The sequence below is a fragment of the Perca flavescens genome, chromosome 14 (assembly GCF_004354835.1).
Source record: "Perca flavescens isolate YP-PL-M2 chromosome 14, PFLA_1.0, whole genome shotgun sequence".
Classification (NCBI taxonomy): domain Eukaryota; kingdom Metazoa; phylum Chordata; class Actinopteri; order Perciformes; family Percidae; genus Perca; species Perca flavescens.
Genome location: NC_041344.1, coordinates 9,362,370 through 9,385,533, shown reverse-complemented (window position 1 = coordinate 9,385,533; position 23,164 = coordinate 9,362,370). Strand labels below are relative to the sequence as shown.

General features: G+C 41.7%; 1 protein-coding gene across 7 annotated transcripts in view; it reads right to left on the bottom strand.

Moving 5' to 3' along the window:
* Positions 1-732: 732 nt before the first annotated feature.
* The window catches only part of cica (capicua transcriptional repressor a), a 48,032-nt gene continuing 25,600 nt past the window's right edge, over positions 733-23,164 (bottom strand). For 6 of the 7 annotated variants that reach the window (XM_028597091.1, XM_028597089.1, XM_028597092.1 and 3 more), the window contains 18 exons: positions 22,882-23,035; positions 19,300-19,399; positions 18,994-19,176; positions 18,616-18,742; positions 18,055-18,227; positions 16,489-16,621; positions 16,026-16,108; positions 14,768-15,626; positions 14,168-14,256; positions 12,828-12,988; positions 10,244-10,487; positions 8,674-8,989; positions 7,692-7,873; positions 7,400-7,542; positions 6,489-6,640; positions 5,998-6,132; positions 4,264-4,386; positions 733-2,514 (listed from right to left, as the gene is read on the bottom strand). In XM_028597091.1, coding sequence (XP_028452892.1) covers positions 2,243-2,514; positions 4,264-4,386; positions 5,998-6,132; positions 6,489-6,640; positions 7,400-7,542; positions 7,692-7,873; positions 8,674-8,989; positions 10,244-10,487; positions 12,828-12,988; positions 14,168-14,256; positions 14,768-15,626; positions 16,026-16,108; positions 16,489-16,621; positions 18,055-18,227; positions 18,616-18,742; positions 18,994-19,176; positions 19,300-19,399; positions 22,882-23,035 — 3,629 coding nt within the window. In that variant the 3' untranslated portion in view covers positions 733-2,242. The remainder of the gene's footprint in view (positions 2,515-4,263; positions 4,387-5,997; positions 6,133-6,488; positions 6,641-7,399; positions 7,543-7,691; positions 7,874-8,673; positions 8,990-10,243; positions 10,488-12,827; positions 12,989-14,167; positions 14,257-14,767; positions 15,627-16,025; positions 16,109-16,488; positions 16,622-18,054; positions 18,228-18,615; positions 18,743-18,993; positions 19,177-19,299; positions 19,400-22,881; positions 23,036-23,164) is intronic. The other variant, XM_028597095.1, reaches the window with a different exon arrangement.

Genomic DNA, 23,164 nt, shown 5'->3' with positions numbered 1-23,164 from the left:
TTCTTTTTTGTTTGTTTTATACCATAGTTAAAGACAGTATCACAACAGCTTATTCCTCTCACGGACTGCACTGGATTTATATCTATGGCACAGAGCCTTTCCCCGAAAACAAAATAACCCACCCATTTCCAAAAAAATAAATGTCCTATTGCACCATTTGACGGAAAGGGATAAAGTGTCGAGAAGAGGGGGAAAAGGGGAGGGCTCCAGAGACTGTCCTCCAGGGCTGGTCTAGGATCTGCTTTCCCTGAACTAACCAAAACCATCCTGAGCTACATAGCGCTTGACCCGGGACCAGTGCTTAAGGGCACTTTCTAACAACACTTGAGGGGTCGAGGAGGAGGGTGAGGAGGAAGGTAAAGAAGGGAGGAAAGGAGCGAGGAGATAGGAGTTAAAAGAAAAGCAGGGAGGAAAAGGGGGAGGAATAAGGTGGTTGATAACATACGGAACAAGGTTATTATTTTTTTCTACTAAAACAATCTCTAAAAACAATACTTTCCTGATTTAACTTGCGGCGAGAAGGGCCGCACAAATTGTGCAAACACCTGATTTCAACGTTTTTACAAAACGACAAACGCCCCTGCTCCCCCACTTCTGTGTCTGGTGAGAAATCGAAGAGGAGGGAATGGGGAGGGGGGGGGGGGGGTAGAACCGCCCCAGGTACAATTAAAAGTGTGTGTGTGGGGGGGGGGGGGGCACAGACTGATTTTGTCCCTTCTTTGTCCATTTTTTTTTTTTTTTTTTTGTGATTTTTTTTTTTTTTTATGTTGGAGAAGAAACACAATAGAGCCACAAGAGAAAAACAGGCCACGGTAAAACTGGTTATTTCCACGGCAACGATAACGAGAGAAAGCAACATTATATCCACTGGGAGATTCAGAGAAGTTTGGTTAAAATTCTACTTTTTCTTTGTCATGTTGTTGTCCTTATTCACTATTATTATCTGTCTTCCTATAGTTGGAATATGAATCTTCCATCCAACGAGCATCATCCAGGTTCTTCTTCTGCCTTTTCTCTGTGCTCTGTCGGGAGCAGGTCAGTGTCGAACTTAACGTTGATTCTTCAAAGCCTCACAAGCAATAGTCTCTTAACATAATCTCTTTACGGTGCCTGTTCGCACAGGTTTTGGGGAGGGGACCCCAACAGACATACAGACAAATATAATCAGCTCCCGCCAATGAGGACTTAAGTCTTTCATAATGGCAATAACTGAAGGTGCAAAGATTGGTCACACTACATCCCAACTCCTGCCTTCTTTTTGTTTCTCAGGAGCGAATTGAGTCATGCTTTCAGTTTATCTTCTCACTACAATCACTAAAAACTGTGCAGGCCAATGGCTTGGTCAGACCAGGGTTGACTATGTGTATGTACGAGTGCTCACACTGCACAGATGTGTCCATGTACTGCGTGTGTTTGTGTGTGTGCATGTACTGTAAATGTATGTGTGTGTGTGTGTGTGTGTGCTGTCTGTCTTGCAGCATCGAGGGGCTGTGGAATATCAGTGGAGGTCGCTGGGGTTGTGTTTGTGTCCCGACCACTGTGCTGAGGAGTGGAAGGGCGAGAAGGAGGTCAAGTCAATGGCATCTGAGGGCTGGCTGGCTGGCTGGCAACAGCGAACTGCATCTGCACAATAAGTGACAAAGTGCCTTTGTGTGTCATGGTCCTTGGTGGCTGCTCCTGGGGACTGCCAACCAAGAGTAACAGTCTGATTTGGTAAGGGTGTGTGTGTGTGTATTTATGTATGTATGCATGTGTGTTTATTGTTGGATCATGTGCATGCTGGAGATTACATATGCACCAGGTTTTGTGTGTGTGTGTGTGTGTGCCAGAGAGATATTGACTGTGTGCCACATAGTTTGTGTGTCAAACTACAAACTACTGTGTGCTGAGAGCAGACCTGGATAAAGTGTTAACAGAAAATATTTGGGATACTTGGAAAGAAAAAAGGAAACACAATACTACAAGAAGCACTTGACTCATCAGGACTTGCAAGTGATTCGTCCACTTTTGAGGCTTTTTTTGAAAGTCTATTTAGACAACTCAAGCGCACCTTGAGTAGTTTGAATATTTAGGACCATATTTTTATGTATTTCTGCCCAGGTCTGGTGGAAATTAGTGCCAGTAGAACAGATCCTCTGGAGCTATTCACAGTACTGGTTCAACACATACAAGAACATTCTGCGGTGATGACACACTCCTCTCTTCTTTTCCTTGATTTTCCCACTTTGTCATCCTCTCCAGCTTATGAGCCTTCGCTTTTTGGCTCCTCGGGGCTCCGGCCTTTGTCTCCTTGCTGCTCCGACCCTCCATCCTCCCGGGCTGATTGATTGAAAGAGGAGCTGTGGGACGGGGCGGGGTTGGCTTCAGCCAACCCTCCTAACACTCCAGGTTCAAAGGTTCCGGGCGTGGCCGTCTGCATGATCTTCTGTCGGACTTCGCGGATCTTCAGCTGCAGACACACCTTGGTGGGGAAGGTGTCCGAGTAGCGTGCCTGAAAGGCAGCAGTGGCTTGAGCTGCAGAGGGGAATGGACAGTGTTGGGCGAGTTACTTCCAAAATGTAATACATTATAGATTACTAGTTACTGTCATTTGAGAGTAATTAGTTATATTACAATATAACTGTCTCTGAATTGTAATGCGTTACTTTTGAGTTACTTTTGCCAAAATAACAGCGAAAGTTTGACCTGGCAGCATCACTGGATCAATAAAGTCTCCTCTTTATCCACTTTTACATCATAGATTATTCATAATATTTTGTATAATGAACATGGATATGCAAAGTAACTAAAGCTATAAAAATAGATAAGTAAAACGTACAACAGGCAAGTAGGAGAAAATGAAAATACTCAATTAAAAGTACCTTACAATTGTATTGAAGTACGGCATTGTTGTAAATTGTTTGTTTAAAGCACTTGAATAAGAAATTCATGTTAAAACAGTCTAAAGGAAATTGTCAATTATGGTGTGATTAAAACTCACTATTTACATTATTTACAGTACTTGATTTACAGCTGATATGTGAAAAGGTCCACAACTTTATTTGTTTAACAGTAATTTAGTTTTACTGCGACCCGTCACAGGAAGTGCTTTTATTTTGAAGTAGCCTACACGGAAGTTGTGTACTCTTGCTAGCTTGTGTTGAGATGAACGTGAGACCCTAGATGCAAACATGTCAGTCAAGCTAAGTTGCTCACTTTCTTGTTTGTAAAACTGCAACATATTGAACAGTAAGTGGTGACAGTAAAAGACGTCATTGGTCGTCATTCGAAGCCATTCCACTACAGACATAGTTACTCTCCACGGCTGATAAACTGCAATGATATTTATGTGTAGCAAGCCTAAACATTAATTCCCGACATGTTTAAATCTGTCAGCGGCTCGGACACACTGCTGTCCGCGCTGACGTACTGTCACCTGTTGGGACACAGATGTTATGAAATAATACTCACGGCTTTTTTTTTCCAGTGAATAAATGTTTCGCGGTGTTGGGAAATTCTTAAAAAATGTTGCGTTAAAATGCGTTGTAACTTACTTACTGAGATTGTAACGTGTATAATAATACCGAAATTTAACACAATACATTACTGTAATTGCGTTACTTTTGTAATGCGTTACTCCCAACACTGGGAATGGAGGAGTGAAAACAGGGAGTAAGAAAATAGAGCAGTTGTTATACAAACTGCATGATATTAAGTATTACCATATATCCTGTATGGTATTTTTTAAGGCTGCAATTGCTACCGATTGTGTGCATTTCTTTGTATTTATTAAGAATTTTGCGTCACATAGAGATAACCATAATTCAGTTGTAGCTCAGTTTAACAACAAAATAACCTGAGGAGGGAAAAAGGGAGAAACAGCTACAAAGAGCCCTGTCAACCCACCCAAATTCCCTGTATATTTTTCACTCATATTTGTATCATATTGTGAATGTTAGAAAGCTGTAAATTATTGTGGATTATCTTCTCATTTTAACCTGCAAAGTACTTAAATGGGAGTTTTGAAATTCTATTAAATTGAGAGCTTGTTTTTTTAAAGTATTATGCATCTTTTCTAAATGTGAGGTTAATGTATTGAGTAAGTCAGCCACATTTTAATGATTAGGAAGGTAGTTTTCTTCCAACATGTGAGTATTACTATTTTAGCTGTAATGAGGGAGCAGAAGAAAGGTTTGCCTGTGCGGTTCAATAAAAGTCAAATGATTGAATCTCCATTTCAGTTGTTCTTACCGTGACATTGTGTTCTATCTATGAGTGGTTTACCTGAGGGAAAGAAGCCATGTTCCTGAAACAGATGCATGACCAGGGCCCGCCGCTGATCCAGAGTTCTACGCAGAGACGAGTAGGGGACCCGGTCCAAATCTCCAAGATCCTCTCCTTCTGTACCTGGTTGAACGAGGAGAACATTGTGTCAATTTCAATATACCTTTTGAAGCAGTTCTGCAGCTGCTGCACCTGATGTACCGAGAAGCATGATCCTGCAATAGAGGAAGCGGCCGTTTCAGAACTGCAATTTCTTTCGGGTAGATTATAAGTAACGAGATGTAAGCCTAACCAAACCCTTTATTTTAACCTAACCCTAACCTTAGCCCTTCATAGCTAGCTAGCTGCTAGTCTCGCTTTGCCAGACCTTCCTCCACAGCGCCCGGAGGAGGGTCTGGCTAGTCCACACAGCATTGCAGGATGGGAGAAAAATGTGCTCTGGTTTATTGGCATTTCTTTAAGCCAATCACAATCGTCATGGGTGGTGCTAAGCACTGGGCAGAGCCACAGTTCCGCTGCAAAATAGCACAAGGAAGGTACTTGTTTAGGTGGAACATGTGTACGTTCAAAGGTTGTTTTCGTCATGCAACAGAAAAGTCAGATTGGACAGATAGTCTAGCTAGCTGTCTGGATTTACCCTGCGGAGATCTGAGAAGCAGTCAACCGTAGTCCTCATAAATCGACCGGAGTTTCAAATTCCAACACAAAGAAAGCGGAAGGTAACGGACATCTGAAACACTTAGTCACTGAAAACCATGATTTTGGGTACAAGTGAAATTTGAATTTTGCATACCATGTGTTATTATCTATTTATTTAATATATTTATGCATTTTAATCTTTTTAGCTGTGGGCATCTCAGGTTTGTTTCCAAACAATGTCTCGTTGTATTTGTGTACAATGACAAATAAAGTATCTTATCTTATCTTATCTAGCCGAAAAGAGTGAAATCCGGCAGAATTTCTGGCGGCAACGGAGCAATCCTGGAAATGGAATGTCGTGGATATAGACTAGAGGGTGACACGGGAATCAATTGTCGCTCCCATCCCATCCCGAGCTCACGAAAATACTCCCGTCATATCCCGATCATGTGACTGCCCCCCCAGAAAATCCTGTCCTGCAAAATCCATAGAGAAAGACTCCCGAATCTCGTCCTGCACCCGTTTCGTTCCCTATGTTGTCTAAAGTTATCAGACTCTGTTGCCCCCACGTAGCACGTTTGGTTAATTGCGGTCAAATCACTGAGGTTCCCTTGGAAATGTAGGCTACACTATACATGCATTACCTGCAGGCCTAGACGATTTCATTACATAATTCCAAATGGAGATCTTCTCACACTCAAAACACACATTTATCGATTTAGGGTAGGTTAGAAGAATCGCTGCCTTCCGCATACTAAGTAGCCTAGGAATGCCTCGCTATCTTTGGGCGCACACACCGCATTGCAGCGTAATTTTTTAATTTAATCTCCGGCTCCGTCCTGCTGATTTCTATGCTCTATTCTGTCCCTATCACGTCACCAACAGTGAAATTGACTCCTGTACCGCGGGACTCCCGCGGGAATACCATGACCCGTGGGAGTCCCGAAGAATTGTCACCCTCTAATATAGACTAGCTAGCTGCTAACTAAAGTGTTAACGTTTGCTCAGTGTGCCAGTTTGGTTCAGTAACTAGGGTAGAAAAACGGTCCTGGGACTGCAGCTTCCTCTATTGCAGGAACACAGCATAGGATGTACCCGCTCTGTCGAAGGTGAAGATTTCTCCCTCACACTTGGCGGCGCTCTTAGGGGTATTAGGCTCCGAGCTGCAACTGGAGAGACGGCGGGTCTTCCTCCTCGGGGAGCTGGGGTCTTCTGCTGTCAGCTCCAGCTCTGGACACATGAAGTATGAAACATGGAAATATGAGAAAAATGGGGGTAACAGAGTATTAAGAAAAAAGAAGGACACGTAGGAAGAGAGGACAGAGTAGATGGGTAGGGAGTGATGAAATGTAAGGGTGATTTGCAGAGGACAATGGGGTGATACAGATCAAGGAGCAAAAGAAGAAAAGGAGGAAAGGCAGGTAAAGAAAAACGACACAGAATGGGAGAAACGGAGGTATATATCAGATAGGAGATGCAGAAATGTAATGAGACAAAATGTTTCCAAATAAGATATCCAAATAACAAAAATGTAATTTATTTGACTATATTTGTTACACTTAAGTTAGTATCTCTCTGCATCTCACCGGAGGAGTTACGTCTCTTCCTGCGGTAGCTTCCTAGGATGGCTCTAGGTGAGGTGGCCAGACTCTGCAGAGTGGGCGAAGGAAGGACTTCCTCTGGGTTAAACTCTGGAAGCTCAGCAAAACGCTCCTCAAAGTACGTCTCCGACAAGACCCTGCACACAGAGAACACAGTGGTCATGTCAGTCCCCAGTCCAGTAATCCGGTGGTTTAAATAGATAGGGATGGATGCACATTTCTCATGCCTTAGGGCTGAGTTCTGCCAGGGCTTTCTCTTCTCTGTGGCTTCCCCGCCACTCTCCCGCTGTCTAAATAGAGACAATAAAAGGTTGAGCACTCTGCCCACTCACATTCAGTAAACAATGAGTTTCCACCATCATTTTATGAAGCTGGAGGTTGGGTCAAACTAAAAGCAGAACTAGCTGCCACAATGTGTGAAAATCAGTGTTAAATAAAAATCGACAAATGGAGTCCTGTCCAGGGCGCTGGATCTCCTCTTCAAGCTGCTTCAGGCTATAATTACAGAAGATAAGCTACGGTTATATGAGCTCTCTCAGCTTGAGAAAATGTAAACTGTTAAAATATTGAGAACCTTGTCTTAAAACGACCAGAAAGCCAGAAGGACCAGGCAGACTTGTTTTTATTTTGCTTTGGCACTGATTCTACAAGAGCCATAACTACAGTCTGATCAGCGAGGATGGCTCCGGACTTAAATAAAAGCTTGTCTTGCAGAACACATAACGTCTTGCATTCAATTTAAATTTTACTGACCCAATTAATGTCACTTTGCAAATCACCAAACACCAAACCCACTCAGATATATTTGATTTAATAAAAAAATGGAAGAACTAATGTGAAATTCCCTCAGCTAATGATTTGTGCCTTTCTAGTGCGTCTATTATTGTCCCACTTACTTTTCGAGAGAGTCAGGTGTCTTTTTGAGCGGTGGGGGTCTGAACTTGGTCTTCTTTGAGGAAGAGGGGGGCTCTCTTTCCGCAGGAGGAGGGGGAGGGGACTCCAAACCTGAGGGTGGTGGAGGAGGGGTGCGAGGTCCAGCCTGGGAAGAGAGCGAGAGAGTTGAGAGAAAGACTGGTGAAACAGGAGTCCCATCGCAGCCCTGCCGTTTGATTCCTTAACCTCCCTTTGTTTTCTGTAGTCAAAGTCAAAATGAATGAATGAGTGAATGAAGCAGATACGTTTTCTCACCTCTTTGCTGCTGTTGCCCATGCTGTGGTCCTCTCTATGTGTCTCTCTGCCTCCCTTTCTTTCACTGTTCTCCTTGTTCCCTCTCTCTTGCTCTCTGTCCATGTCGCTTCCTTTCTCTCTGCTGTATCCATCTCTGAGGTTTTCTTCTTTGATGTACAGACCGCTGTCCTCCTCTTTTTTAACTGGAACAGATAAAGATAAGTTCAGACTTTGATTTAAACAATACTGTATCTATCCTTACTGATCTGACTAGTCTTACAGTCTTAATCCTGCAAATTCAGTTTCACACTACATAGTCTCGCATTGCCAGACCTTCCTCCACAGCGCTGCAAAGGCTGGCTGTCTGGCGAGTCCACACATTGGCATTTCTTTAAACCAATATCAATGGTCTTGGGCGGCACTAAGAGCCGCACATAGCAATGGCGCCTCTGCAAAATAGCCTCGGGAAGGAACTTGTTTGGGTGGAACGTGTACGTTCAAAGGTTGTCTTAGTCGTGCAACAGAAAACTCTGATTGGACAGATAATCTAGCTAGCTGTCTGGATTTACCCTGCAGAGATCTGAGGAGCAGTTAACCATAGTCCTCAGAAATCAACCAGAGTTTAAAATGCCAACACAGAAAAAGCGGAGGGTAACGGATATCCGGCCGAAATGAAAGACATCCGGCAGAATTTCCGGCGGCACCTAAACAATCCCGGAAGTGGAGAACATTGAGTGAAAAACAGACTGATTCCGCAACAATATGCCTCCTTTTCATGCTTTAAATGTAAAGAGAAAACCTTAAATATTTGAAAGTGAAGACCAATGATAGCCAAGAAAATTGTAGGATGGGTTCATGTTGATGTCAACATTTGGTTTTGATTCTTTGTCAGGCTCCACACACTGAACTAAATAATAAGTTACGATTTTTGCAGAGAAACCCGCTAACAGAAAGTAACCAACACTAAAAAAAAACGAACCACACAAAACCAGTGATGCATTACCTTTTGTGACATCAATCATACAGGTGGCCAATGAGGAGCTTGCAGCACAGCTTGACCACCCCTGTCCTCCTTCCTCAGTCTGACCATCCGTCAGGCTCTCCCTCTTCACCTCCACCTTCAGCTCCACCTCCTCCGCCTCGTTAGGCTGAGGTGTCGTACCCGCTGAACCCTGCACCCCCATCGCCGACGGAGAGGGAGGGTTCATCGCGTCCTTTGCTGGAGCGGCCACTGCAGGCGGCACGTTGTCACAGGTTGTCACAGAGACCACCCCAGTAGGCAGAGTAACGGTTGGTGCAGGGCAGATGGCAGTTAGTACCTGATGGACAAGACGGCAATGCAAGCACGTCAATAAACAAGAGATGTGTGTTATTTTCGGATGAGGCACTCCTGATTTTTGAAGTTTGTTTTAAAGAGCAAGTAAAAAAAAAGGGAAGAGAAGGGTTTTCTGCAGGTTCCAAAGAGTCAAATTTAAGACTTTTAAGACCTTTTTAAGACCAGTATGAATTAAATGTAACATCTTTAGCACAACATCAATTAAGCCCTAAATTCAGTTTTCTCAAGCCAAGTGCATCTAAACTTGCACTTCCTCATAGCCGAAGAATATAATCTGTTTTATGTCTGTGGTACAATCCCAAAAAGGCTCGCACCAATAACACGAAAGCTGATTGGCTACAATATAAGTTACATTTTGGTCTCATTTGTAACACAGCGAAATTATATTTGAACTAGTGAAAAAAAGAACTGAGCAAAATGAGGTAGCGTTGCATGGACATAGGAAAATTAAGACCTGTTTATAATTATTTAAGACCTAGAACACAATACTTAGAAATTGAAAATTTTGAAACTTTTTAAGGCTTAAAATTTAGATTTAAAAAATTAAAAAATTAAAATTGTTTTGACTTTTTATACTGCCATTTTACTACTTTTATTTCTGTCTTTTAATTGTCTTTTATTTTATTCTTATGAACTTATTTATCTTGTCTTTATGTTGTCTTTTTTCTGTTGTGTTATGTTTTTTATGTCATACTGTAAAGCACTTTTGAGCTGCATTTAATGTATAAAAGGTGCTACACAAATAAAGTTATTATTGACTAGAGTGAACATGTCATGAGAAGGTAAGCTAAAGCAGTGAGAAAAGTGGAATTAAATTGATTTATTCTTCTGGAGTAAAAAAATATTCAGTTTTCTTACACACAGTAAACTAATCTTTGTGCTGCAAATCAACTCGGTTTTCAAAACTGGTGCCACACAATGTAAAATGTAGTGTTGAGACCGAAAGTGACTGCCAATATTTTCTCGTTTTGTTTATACAGTAATTTCCTTATTGTCTCAAAAGTGGAAAATTACTTATTGATACCAATTGCTTTCAAAAAACACGGGTAAAACATAGACATTTTGTGAAATAAGGAAATTTAATCTGCCGTATTTGTATTGAGAAGAAAAACTTAATTTTTCACTCCTCAAATACTATTTATTAACTACTTTCGACATTCATTTTTCAAATGTTCTTAATGACCCCACACCTATACACGACGGTACTAACACTGTACAGTTCTCTGTTCCTCTTTACCTGACGACCAGCCGTTCCCGAGGCCTGACCCGGAGGGGTCTGTGATTGACAGCTCAGGGGCGGGGCTGGAGCCAACAGTGGCGGTGGACCAACAATCGGCTGAACCAGGGTTTGCCCGGCCGGAGTGATGGCGGTGAAGCCCAGGGTTGCCAGGGATGATGGGAGATAGGCAGGGCCTGGAGCGGGTGCGGCCTGTTGGGGCGTTGCTGTGGTAACTCCTGGGCCAGACTGGACATAAGTGATCCTAAAGGAGAGAAGAGTGATGAGTGTCAAAGCTGAATATGGCTGAGTATATAATATGACCTGAGCAGCTTACTAACTTCTATAGCTCATTAAGCAACAGCACAGATACTAAAAGACTCTGATATATTTAAGTTTGTATATAATATATTATAAAATTATATTTAAAAAAAGATGAATTATAGATGATACAACAGAAGTATATGAGAGAGCAAATGTATTGCAAACATTTTATATTATATTTTATATATATTGATTATTGATTATTCTTTTGATTATTCTCTTAAGTAATCGATAAATAATAATAGTAATAAACAACTAGTACTTAGGCCCCAAGTACAAAACCTAACTTCAGCTGCTAATGCAATATGTATGATATTTTATTTTGTAATGATTTTTATTTAATTCTATGTGCCATGTATGGGCAGTATATGACTATGACTATTCATATATATATATATATATATATATATATATATATATATATATATATATATATATATATATATATAAATATATATATATATTTATATATAACATGTATGTGTTTAATGACAATAAAGCATCATATCATAAAGATTAAGAAATGTGAATCAAATATTAAATTGCTTTGTCCGACTAACAATCCAAAATCTACAGATTTTATGGCGTTTTTCCATTACATGGTACCTGCTTGACTCGCCTCGACTCTTCTCGCCTTTTTTGGTTTTCCATTACGAAAAAAAGTCCCTGGTACCTGCTAACAGGTACTTTTTTTTAGTACCAGCTCCATCGAGGTTCCAAGCGAGCTGAGGCGATACCAAAAGGTGACGTGAAAACCTGCAGACTGCTGATTGGTCGGAGAGAATCGTTACTAATCACTGCACTCATCATTGCTAGCGACAGATGGGGGGTGTCCTGAACAAACCCAGCATTTTTAAATAGTTTAGCCAGCGGTGTTTTTTTGCTGCCTCCAGCTTCTTTTGAAACAAGAGTAGCCGTAGCCTACGCAAGTGGTCTGATGCGTATACTTGTGCGCTGGTGTGTGCGTTGAGCCAGCATATGTGTGTGTGGGAGAGTGACGGTGATTAGCTTCGGAGCGAATACTGACTCTGGAGTCCTAGTGAGAGAAACAAAGTGTCTCCCCTGTTCTTTCCTCTCCTTGATTTCATGTTGTTTATGGTGAAGGAGAACCAGGAAATGAGTCGGGGGAAATGCAACGCTACCAAGCCACGGCAGTGTCCTGCGGCATCGCCATGACGACCAGCCACTCTCGCCTCAGGAATGAGGCGGTACTAATGGTGTGTTCTTTTTGTCTTGTAATCGCGACTAGTAGCTCGAATGTGACGTCACATCCATGTCGAAAAACGAATAACCGCGAGGTTGTTGGGTTCTTTTTGTCACACAATACTACGAGTCGGAGAAAAGATGGATTTTTGTAACATTTTTAGTAACATTTAGGATTCTATTCACCCAGTTATTGACATATTACACACATATATTTCACAGTTTGATACATGAAAATTACGTTTTGATTAACGTTAACGTTAGGCTACTGCTCTGCTTTCTGCTCAAGGCTCGGCTTAAAGCCATTGTTGTCGTATAGCAACCGAGCATCTCTTGCCAATTTCAGCTGCACAAGCTACAAAATAACTAATCAGGCGATATTTAACTCCTAATAAGACTGTAGCAACATGCCTATATGTAGCAGTATACAGCACTATGTGTACGACTTCTTCATTTGGTTACAACAAAGACAAAAGTGCTTAAAATTGTAGAAAACCACAATGTTTACTACGTGTGATGCACGACGTAGCCATCTTTGAAAGTGAACTCGGGGTCCTCTGAGTTCAGACGACTTGACGAGTCGTATATATACGACCTCGGGGGCGTTCTTTTTGCAACTTCCGGTTCGTAACTCCAGAAAACGACTCGTAGATCGACTTCGGTGGACAAAAAGAACGCACCATAAATCTGCAATGGAAAATGGAGGACGGGGCGCCGCGGTCGAGTCGAGTCAAGCCGAGTCGAGTTGAGCAGGAAAACGCCATTAGTTATTAGCATGGAAAACAAAAATTAAACACATTTGAGTAGATGGAACAAATACAATGACTTAAACAATTACAAAAATTGTTGTTGATTAATTTTTTGTCAACAAACTAACTGCTCAATGGACGATAATTTAAAGAAAAACACCTAATTTTCACTTTCCACAATGTGACCAAATGGAACTATATTTTCTTTCCCCCATGTCTAAACTTTACAGTCTTTACAGTTAGTATCATAGTTCACATCGTTCCAGCTGAAGCAGTGACTGAGGAAAATAAAAGTGGGTATATGTTGCTGTCTTTCAGGTGTTAGTGACCTGGTGGGTGGAGAGGTCAGAAGAACGGTCTGTGGGGGCGCGCCACCTGGAGCCATCACCGTTGCCACGGAAACAGGAAAGGGGCTCCCAGGATGCACTGCTGCTGCGCCACTAGGATGAACGTTGGTCTGGACCACAGGCATGGGAGCGATCTGGATGATCTTTGTGGGGAGGGGAAGAAAAGCTCATAAACAAAGGGAATATTTTCACCAACTAATCTTAACATATACCGTTTTTAGAGAACACACATCTGATATTATTTGTTATGTATCTAGTGAGACAAACTCATAAATATCACATGTGGCTTTATGGTCCTCAAAACAATTCTAGCACTTTGTTAAAGCAACTGGTCCCTTCTGAATATAAAGCAGCACAGCAGTCAGCAGGCATTTGATTTAATTGTTTTGATAATTAATTAATCATTAAGTTCATAAGATAAGAATAGTGAAAATAATAAAAGTGCCCATTTCAGAAGTGCCCAGCTCAGGAGGTCTTCATTAAATTGCTTGTTTTATCTGACTAACAAAACCCCAAAATATGTTATGTACAATTATATAAAAGAGAGATGAGCAGGAAATCATCACATTTGAAAAGCTGGTGCATGAAAAAAACTATTATTTCTTAATAAATGGCGTCTCATAAATAAAAAATAAAAGAAATTAATTTTCTGTCTAATCAATTTACTACACAGCACTTTTCATCTCAGTTTGTGAAGATGCTTTTCTGACCTCAAAGAGTGAATTCTTTTTTTTTTAAGTTTTGCTCCGAATCAGACCAATCAAAAATACTTAAAGATTGCAGCACAGAGCAGTAAAACATAAGCATTAAGCAGGCCGACCTTCTGTAATCCACTTTGTTCCCATCATGAACATGTGTTAACAGTTGTAATGCCGCTGATGCTGTTGTGGATTTAACTACCTGTCAGCAAACAGGGTGGCGTCTATTCATCCTTGACACTGCTGACTGCTGTAGTCACCGTTAGAGCTACAAAGATTAGTCGATTGTAAATCAACTATTATAATAATCGATTAAGCGGTTTGAGTAATTTATTAAGAAAAAAATAAAAAGGTCAAAATTCTCTGTTCCGGCTTCCTAAATCTGAATATTTTGTAGTTTCTTCACCCCTCTGTGACAGTAAACTGAATATCTTTGAGTTGAGGATAAAACAAGACATTTGAGTTGTCGTATTGGGCTTTGGAAAACACTGATCAACATTTTTCACAATTTTCTGACATTTTATAGCCCAAACAACTAATCGATCGACAAAATAATCGACAGATTAATCGTCAGTGAAAATAACCGTTAGTTGCAGCCCCTAGTTACTGCATTGACATTCTTACCTTGTTTCCTGTCGCGGGGCCGTTCTGCACAGGAAGAGGTGGCGTGACTAGGGAAATGGAAGGATGAGGAGGAGTAGACCCTGTTCTCACTGTTGCCATGGGAACCAAGAGTGAGAAGGAGAGAGAGAAAGAGAGAGAGAGAGAGAGAGAGAATTAAAACACTCAGCGTGAGTAACAGAATCAAGGTGAACACAGCACAGGAGCGGCGGGTGGGTGGAGACACACTGAGACAGAGAGGACATTTCAGCTACTGATGATAGTGAAATTCCTCTCCGATAACAAAGTGGAACACTGTTCTGTTGCTTCAGACTCTTATGAATAGAGAGTGATTAAGGCTTGGGTGGGCGGTGGGCGCTCATACTCATGTCAACAGCGTTTCTTCTGTCAATCATTCATCTCCTGTTTATGTAAGATAATTAAATCTATTTTCAGAGCTTCCTGTGGAGATGATTAATAAGAAAGAAGGGAACTAAAGCAGAAAGAAAAATGAAAGAAAATTACTTTTTTTTTTCTTCAGTTTTCAGTGGACCAGTGAAATCACTAAGACGAAACTCTGATTTGTTCTTTTTTTTGTCGGCCAATCGTTGCTCTCTGTCTCACCTCTGGTTCCGGGGCTGACTGATGCAACTCTGATTCCCGCCCCTGAGTGCATGCCATTGGCCAGGGCGGCATTGGAGGGCAGGGAGAGAATTTGCTGCTGGGTGAGTTGAGGGGAGGAAGGGCTCTCAGTAGGCAGGACGAACTGGATCTGCGCTAGCGGCTTGGGGAAGCCGGGAGGTGTGAGAGATGAGATGGCGGCAGTGGGGTGGAGCTGTGGCTGCAGGACAGGTAGGGGGGTTTGTGCGTGCGGCTGCGGGGTAAGGAGCTGCACTGGTTGGACAGCGGGAAAGGACCCTCCCAGAACTAGGCTAGTGACCAGACCGCTGCCCCCCACTGGGGTTACACTGACTGGACCAGGGGAGGAGGAGGAGGAGGACAGGTACCCACCCCCTGCTGTGATTGGCAGCTGCTGAGGTCCGCCTCCTCCAATCAGGAGAGTGGCTTTCTTGTCCTGAGGCAGGGAGCTGAGGGTGACGGCCCCTTCCACTGGCGTGCTGATGATGGGTTGTACTACATTGGTCGCCACAGTGGGGGCCACACGGACGGCGCTAGCGACCTGGGTCAAACCCTGCTGGGCCAAAGCGAGGGGAGCCTGGGTGCTGGATGTTGAGCCTGTGACGGACAGAGAGGAGACACCACCTCCTCCACCTTCTTCTCCTACACCTGCTGATGTTTCTTCTCTCTTGGATCTTCCATCGCTCCCCTCCTCTCCTCCGTCTGTACCTCTCTTTCTCTTCCTCTCAGACCCCTCTTCACCACCCACTCCTACTCCGTTTCCTTTAGCTGAGGTGGAGTTGGAGTGAGGGATGGAGGGAGGGGAAGGAGGGAGAGAGGAGCGAGTCATTGGCTGGAAGTCATGCTGGAGGGAAAAGAGAGATGGAGAGATCAAAGCTGGGAAAGTTACCACGTAAAGTTACTTAGGAACTTTCAGTAACTCTGGAAAGTCTGAGTGTTTTTAAATGCTGGAAGGAAATAAAGGAACCAGCATGGATATGATGCCTGATATGCAGAATTACACTGTTGATAAAGAAAGCAACTCTTTAGGGCTCTACACTGTAAAGCGAGCTACATTAATACTTGAGCTACCAAATCTGGTACCTTATACTCCATTTCTTGATGCAGAGACTTAATAAATTATATAGATCAGAAACAAGTATTGCATAAAAAAGGGGGGAAGGGGACACATAAAATCTAGCTCAAAGTGAAGCCCACTGTGGATATAAAATAACTCAAGTTATTTGATGAGCACTGCAGCTACCTGTCCATCTGGTTCGTCTTCATCGCTGTCCGTCACTCTCTCTTTACACTTGAGGTCAATGGAGCCTTCAGGACAGGAATCCTCTGAGGGTGGATATCAGAAGTAAGTGTTTTAACAAATTTCAGCAAACCCACCTTCCACTGCTCCCTGGACATTATTTCATTTGCAAGCACTGCCTTCAAATCAACAGTACCCCCATCAAAAAGCCAATCATGTGCTATTGCTATATTCTAACGCTGGCAATTACAGTCAGGGGCTGAGGCTCACCAGATGACACAGTTACTTTTGTTTTTATCTTTTAGGTGTTTTGCTGAAATTGTCATTCTGACTAAGAGACGGCTGAAGTTTGGTGTCTTTTGTTAAAGACACACTGATCGTTGTGGGAAATGAAACTATGACTTTGTGGTTGTGCAACAGTCTCTCTAACCACCACTCGACCATCTGTGCTGATTATCTATCTCACCCATGACATCATCGTCCCCCTCTTCCTCACAGATGACCATGCGCTCTTCGTCGCTGGTCACGTCCTCGCTGGCCCTGCCCTGGTACAGGGACTGAGGCGTGGGCCGGTGGCGAGACAAACCCGCCCTGTCCTCCTGACAGAAAAGAAAAAGCACATTTTACAGTTTCACAACTTAAAAAACATGTCTGAGAAGTTGTTGCGGACACGATATTTATTTGACGGACACTGATTATAAACTGAAAACTAAAAAGAAAAGCCTAAAAGATCCACTCAAAAATGGGGACTTACAGAATTTAAGTACAGAACTTCAGAACAACACTTCAGAAAGAAGTAGTATCACTATTATCAAAGCATGCATACGTATGCGGCTTTGCCACCAGCATTAAAAGAACGCCTTCAAAACAAAAGAGTTCACATGCAGACCTATCCCTCTGTGATTAGGAGCGAAGCAGCAAACACCACAGTGCCTTCAAAGGCACTAAAAAGTAGAAAGTGAAACCTTTGAAGTTTGGAGGCTGAGCTCCTCCAGAGCTTTCAGCAGCAACAACTCAAGCCCTCACACACAGAACCAAGCGAGTCCATTTGAACTGTTTTTTTAACAGCCTGTTTTCCGTTGTAGAGTTCAACCAAAATGCATTGCAATATGAAGGACACACGTCTGCTATATCTATAAATACACACACGCATGTTGGTGCGTAGGCGCCCACATACACACAAGCACTGGCTCTTTTAAGACTTACTTCAGTCTGCTGCTTTTATTTTCAGATTTTTTTTATTTGATTTACTTTTTTCTTTGTTCTCTTTGATGCAACAAATTAGTTTAATGTTCATTGAATAATTAGATTAGATTCAACTTTATTGTCACTGTGCAGAGTACAAGTACAAAGACAACGAAATGCAGTTTGCGTCCAACCTGAAGTGCAAAAAAAGCAGAAAAGTGCAATGCAATATACAAAATATAGACGGGTGTTGCATAGACGGGACAAGAAATATAGTGCAGTGTAGACCGTAGTATACAGTTGGTTTACAGGAGGTGGTTTAGAGTAATATAAATGAAATATAAATATGTGCAGTGTATTAGCAGTTACCTTATAAGAGCAGAATAAATATGGTTATGTAATATGAACAATGTATGAACAACATGTACAGATATGTGCAATGTAGTAGCACTAACATTATAATAGTAGTAGGAATAATATAGATATATGCAGTGTATTAACAGAATATATTATAAGAAAAAGAAAAACAGAATAAATATGGATATTCGGTATGAACCATATAGACAGATATGTACAGTATGTACAGCTATGTGCAGTGTGTTAACAGTACCATTGTAGTGCAGAAACAGTAACATTATAAGAATAGTAAGAATAAGTGTATGTGTATGATGAATAGTATGAAGAATAATAATAAGAATAATACTCTTGACTTGACTGAAAGCACATGATTTTAACTTTCTCTAGCTTTAAGATTAAAGTAGCTTCTGATCTTGTACAGTTTGCTTCACATTCTTAAATCTCCCGAGTCTGTTTGCTGCCTTTGAGCTACAGATTAACAACTGCCTACCTTCTCCAAGTCTCTCTCTCTCTCCCTCTGCTCCAGGGTGTGCACGGCACTCTGGGAAAAAGCTCGGGGACGGGGGTGCTGCCCCACAAACAGCCCCCCTCGACGCTCAGATCCCCCTGGCCAGCCCGAGCCTCCTCCCATCCCCTCCAGCACCTGAGACTCCGGATGGGGATCTGGAGACGAGAGGGGAAAGACTCTGATCAAAGATGTCAAAATATCACACTGTATCATGTATGAAATAGATCAATAAAACTAGTTTCATAAAATACACACCAATGCTCTGTCTAAGAACAGCAGCATGTTGGGTTAGGTTTATTTTTTTTTTTATATAATTACAGCACATTTAGTCAGACAATGGCTAAATATGGCTTAATTTGAAGTGATTGCAGGATCTAAAATGGAAAATAGATTGAAAGCAGTTGATGATTCACTGATCTAAGATGCTTTCCTTGTTAAAGGCATTTTGTACATTGGCTTGGAAATGTTAATTAACACACACACACACACACACACACACACACACACACACACACACACACACACACACACACACACACACACCTATGCTCTCTGACATGCTCCTCTCCCGTGGCTCCTTCGGCATCCCACGGCCCTCTGACAGTGACTTCCTGCGGTCCTTGTTGCACCACTTCCAGTCTGGGTGCGCTCTGAAGTGGGCCTCTTTCACCTGGAGGAAGAGGAGGAGAGGGTCTTTAACTTTCTGTCGATGCTGTTCTAGTTTCTGTAGTTCAGCAATGGTGCCTGTTTTTCATCACCTAATTCCAAACAAGCTGCTACTGCTGTTGGTGAAGCTTGATGCCTAGAGCACACAATTAAAAAGCTCTCATATACTGGCTAAAGATTCACTACTCTGTTATGGCCAATAGAAGTAAACTGTAAAACAAACAGCAATTAAAGAATTTTAGAACGTATGTTTACCTGGAAGGCCAGATCGTGGTACTTCTGCTTCTCGTTGGGCCCTAGAGCGTACCACCACTCCCCCAGGATCTTGCTCACTGTCCGGTTGTCTTGGTTGGGATGTCGCTGGTGCACCAGGGCCCGGTGGCGTTTACTGAAGATCATGAAGGCATTCATGGGTCGGCGGATGTGGTCCTTCTCCCTCTAGTTGGGGTTTGAAAGAGCACACAGTGTTTAGTTTTATGCTAAGCATTAATCTGTCTCTGTTTTTCTGTATCTTTTTTGCCTTTTTCTACTGACAGACTATCTGTCTGTCTGCGGACTGACCTTCCTGTCTCCGTCCTTGGACAGGGCGCTCAGGGACTGTGTGCGTCTCTTCATGGGGCCATCGGAAGGCGTCGGATCGTTGGCCACACCCGGGGAGAACCTGCATTCACACAGAGAGAAAAAGTGAAACTGTGAGTCAATAGAGATGGGAAATCGAGGGAAATCCCTCACTGTGTGGGGCTTTTCAGGAAAGTGACTAAAGGGTTGTGAAGGATTTTAGGAGGTTTTCAAGACACAATGATTCTCATGTATATCACACCTATGTAGTTTGAAGACAAGGCTCCATAAAGTTCCACTTAATGTACAGTAAGCACTTGACCAGTATGCCATGTCAGCCAACCAGAACAGTGTTTTCCCTTTGTCTTCCTGACTTTCTTTTCCTCTCATTTACCGTTAATGTAACTGACACACTTTTCTTTATCTGTTCAGCCTTGGTTGTTATCACTGCGCATGCCAACTACTGAGTATTTATTCAGTTAATTCCACAGAAACTGCTTTTTCTACTTCTACTAAATTGCACTCTTCCTGTGAGCCACTGGATCGTTTCAAGGAAAAAGCAACCAGACACAGAGTAAATAAAAAAAGAACAGATAACTGTTACAGCAGTTGGAGAAACAGTAAGCAGTATATTATAGCATTTGTATACAAATTCTTATTATATAGTAATTAGAGGTGCACGATTCAGAAAATGTCACAATTCAATTCAATATTGATTTTTAGGCTCACGATTCAAAATCGATTTTCGATTCAAAAACAATTACAATTTTTTTATTTTTTTATTAAAAAATATGAATTGATTTTTGGAATTAGAGCTTGAATCGCGATACGAATTTGAATCGATTTTTTTGCACACCACTAATATTAATATAATAGTACAGATTATATTAGAGATGACACTTGCACAGAGACAAAAAGAGAACATGAATCCTAAAACGTAAATCAAGAAAGACCAATCATCTGATCCACTTCCTCAATTTATACGCGGTCGTTGCTGCTGCGCAATCCCATATTTGTAGGGTGTTGATGCATATGTTAAAAGAAGAATAGCTCAGTGCGAGTGCAGTGTGAGTGTAGTGAGTGAGGTGATGGGAGCAGAGAACAAATTGACAGTAAAGTTGTCAGGGGGTAGTAAATGAACAGTGCTGGTTTCAGTTTGTCTTTGAATAAATGCTGAAGCCCCTCAAGAGCCAAGTAAAGTAAACAAAGCCTCCCCTGTGCTTCCCAACCACGGTCTGCAAGCTGAAGCAGAAACGTTATCTTGCTCTGTTTCCGTAAGACCAACATTTGAGGCTGTGGGCATGCTTGTAGAATTGTCACGGGATGCAACCTAGGTCTGGTCTGTTTGACAAAGTAATGCAAACCATTGCCTAGTGTCCACTGTGGGTTGGTGACTGAATAGACTAAATAGAACAAAAACGCTTCAGATCAGTAATACAGAACGACTAATAGTCGAAAACAGCATGATTATAATGTTGGGTATTTGTTGGGTTTCTGTAAATTATAGTGTGGTCTAGACCTACTCCATCTGTAAAGTGTCCTGAGATAACTTCTGTTGTGATTTGACACTATAAATAATATTGAATTAAATTGAATAATGTTGAATTTATTAAATTAAAGCAGTCCTTAATTGTTTGACTCAAACGTAGCTTAACCATGTCATATGATGTGCTACTTCAGTACGCTTTAAGAACAAATATTACTGGGACCACTGCAGAAAATTGCAGATGAACATTTAATATCTAGGAATTCACATTATGGACACCACTGACTATACAGTACCTGTGACAATTTGGCCACAATTTAGTACATAAACCAAACACGGTGCAGCCACATTCTAGGTTTCCATTCACCTAGTCCTGTTTGTATGAAACAAACAAATATAAACTGTAGAATTATAAATCTGGATTAAATCTGGATTTAAGTTTTTTTGGCACAACTGGAAAAAAAAACTGTTTAAATTGCGAGCTTTAAAGTCCCGACTATGAGAAAAGTCTTTTGAAACTGTGAGGTGGCAGACTGCAGCGTCTGAAAACTTTCAGCTGTTAGAGGGTGAACTACAGAGCCGTGACTACATGAATATGGCGCTTTTTTGCCTTCTTGTTTAGTTTAAAAAAAGCATGAAAAACAATTAGGGAGTAACAGATAAGAAGTGTTAGATAACAAAATATAAATGCATTTAAAAAAATAAAATGCTTATATTTGTATGCGTCTGTAAGCATTCGTACAGTGTGTATTTGTAAAAGCAGCGGATAAATGGAGCTCAAATCTTGTTAAATGAGTCGCCTTTTTTATTTATGCCATTAGTCTCTCCATTGAGATGTAGTTGGATAACAGGCGTAACCACTGCAACATGGAGAGATTGCTGGAGCACTTCTTTCGGTGATGGCGGCCTTTGTTAGCACGGTGACCCTGAAGCATTCAAAACCACATTACCAGCCAGACAGCCATGCAGCCCGTCTGAGTCACTCTGAAAGAGCAATAACCCAGCCAGACGCAGAGACGCAGCCTGAGACTGAGTGGAATGAACAAGCACAGGCTGTGCAACTCTTGCCAGACACACACACACACACACACTGATGCAGCTGGTGGAAAAGTTGTTTGTTTGTTTGTTTCTTTCAAATGTTGCCGTCAGAGGTGGATTTCGGTACACCTGTTTTAAGCGTAGCGTCCTTGAGAGTTTTAAAGTCTGCGATTCAAACTACACAGACAAACTGCATCTAATATAATCTACAGTAACTATCTGTTTCTACTGAGTCATACCCGGAGTCGCAGAAAGGAAACACTACGTATAAAGTGTTTGCTCAAACTGAGTTTACATTTAAATGTAGCACACAAACAGAAGGACAGAAGGTTAGCTTACGACAACAACAAAAAATGTGTTTCTCCATATTTAAAGTATGGAATATTGAAATATAGCTACAGAGTTGGTTTTTTTTTCTTTCAAACTGGATACATATAATTTGGGAAACTAAAAATTAAGATTTTCCAAAAAAAGCTCCAAAAAAACCTATTAGTTGTTAAACTAGGGATCAGATCAGAAATAAAAAGATTCAAATGTCAACAAATTCCTACATACTATGTTAATGAGCCGGTATCTGTGCCACAGAATAAACTGACAGAGTGACATCCCACTTTAAGAAGTCAATTGAGTTTATATGTGAATAATGCACAGATTTAAATTACCGTTCTTGCATATAAACAAAACCTGAATTGAATCAACGGTTGCCTGGCAGTTTCCTGTGTCTGACTGGTGGACTGGCCTCATTTCACAATGTGGTCAATGTGCCACAGCGCTACTCTACACCTGAATTTAAATTAAATCTTTTGTTTCTTCTGCTTCTTCCTCTTTTTCTCTTGATTCCATCTGCCATCCGTAGCCATTGCTGGACTTTGATAACCAACACAAAATGCACTGCTGAGCACTAAACTGTTATATTCTGCTATGTTAATTACATTTTTGTTTTTTTTACTTTTTATGTGCCAAAAAAGACATTGCAGAAAACAATCTTACAATTTTAATGCAGCAAGCACCATGATAATACCAGCAGCGATGTGGATAAAAACCAGGCTCTTTGTACTTACGGGTCGTCTATATCACTCTCTGTCTCGCTGTCAGCCCCTCCCCTGTCTGTAGGAGGATTGTCATTAGTCGGGGGAGGGCATGACGGCGATCCCCTCTCTAGGTCTGGAGGGCCGGTCCGCCCGTCGCTCACCAGGGCCACACCGCAACGAGGTTCTAAAAATTAAAAGCCATTTATATGCCAGTTAGTGAAAAGCTTCACGGAAGTAATTAACAGGACCATATGTCTGTAAACGCAGGGCTAGCCTGCATGCCGCTTGTTGATGGGCAGCTTTATTCTGGCTG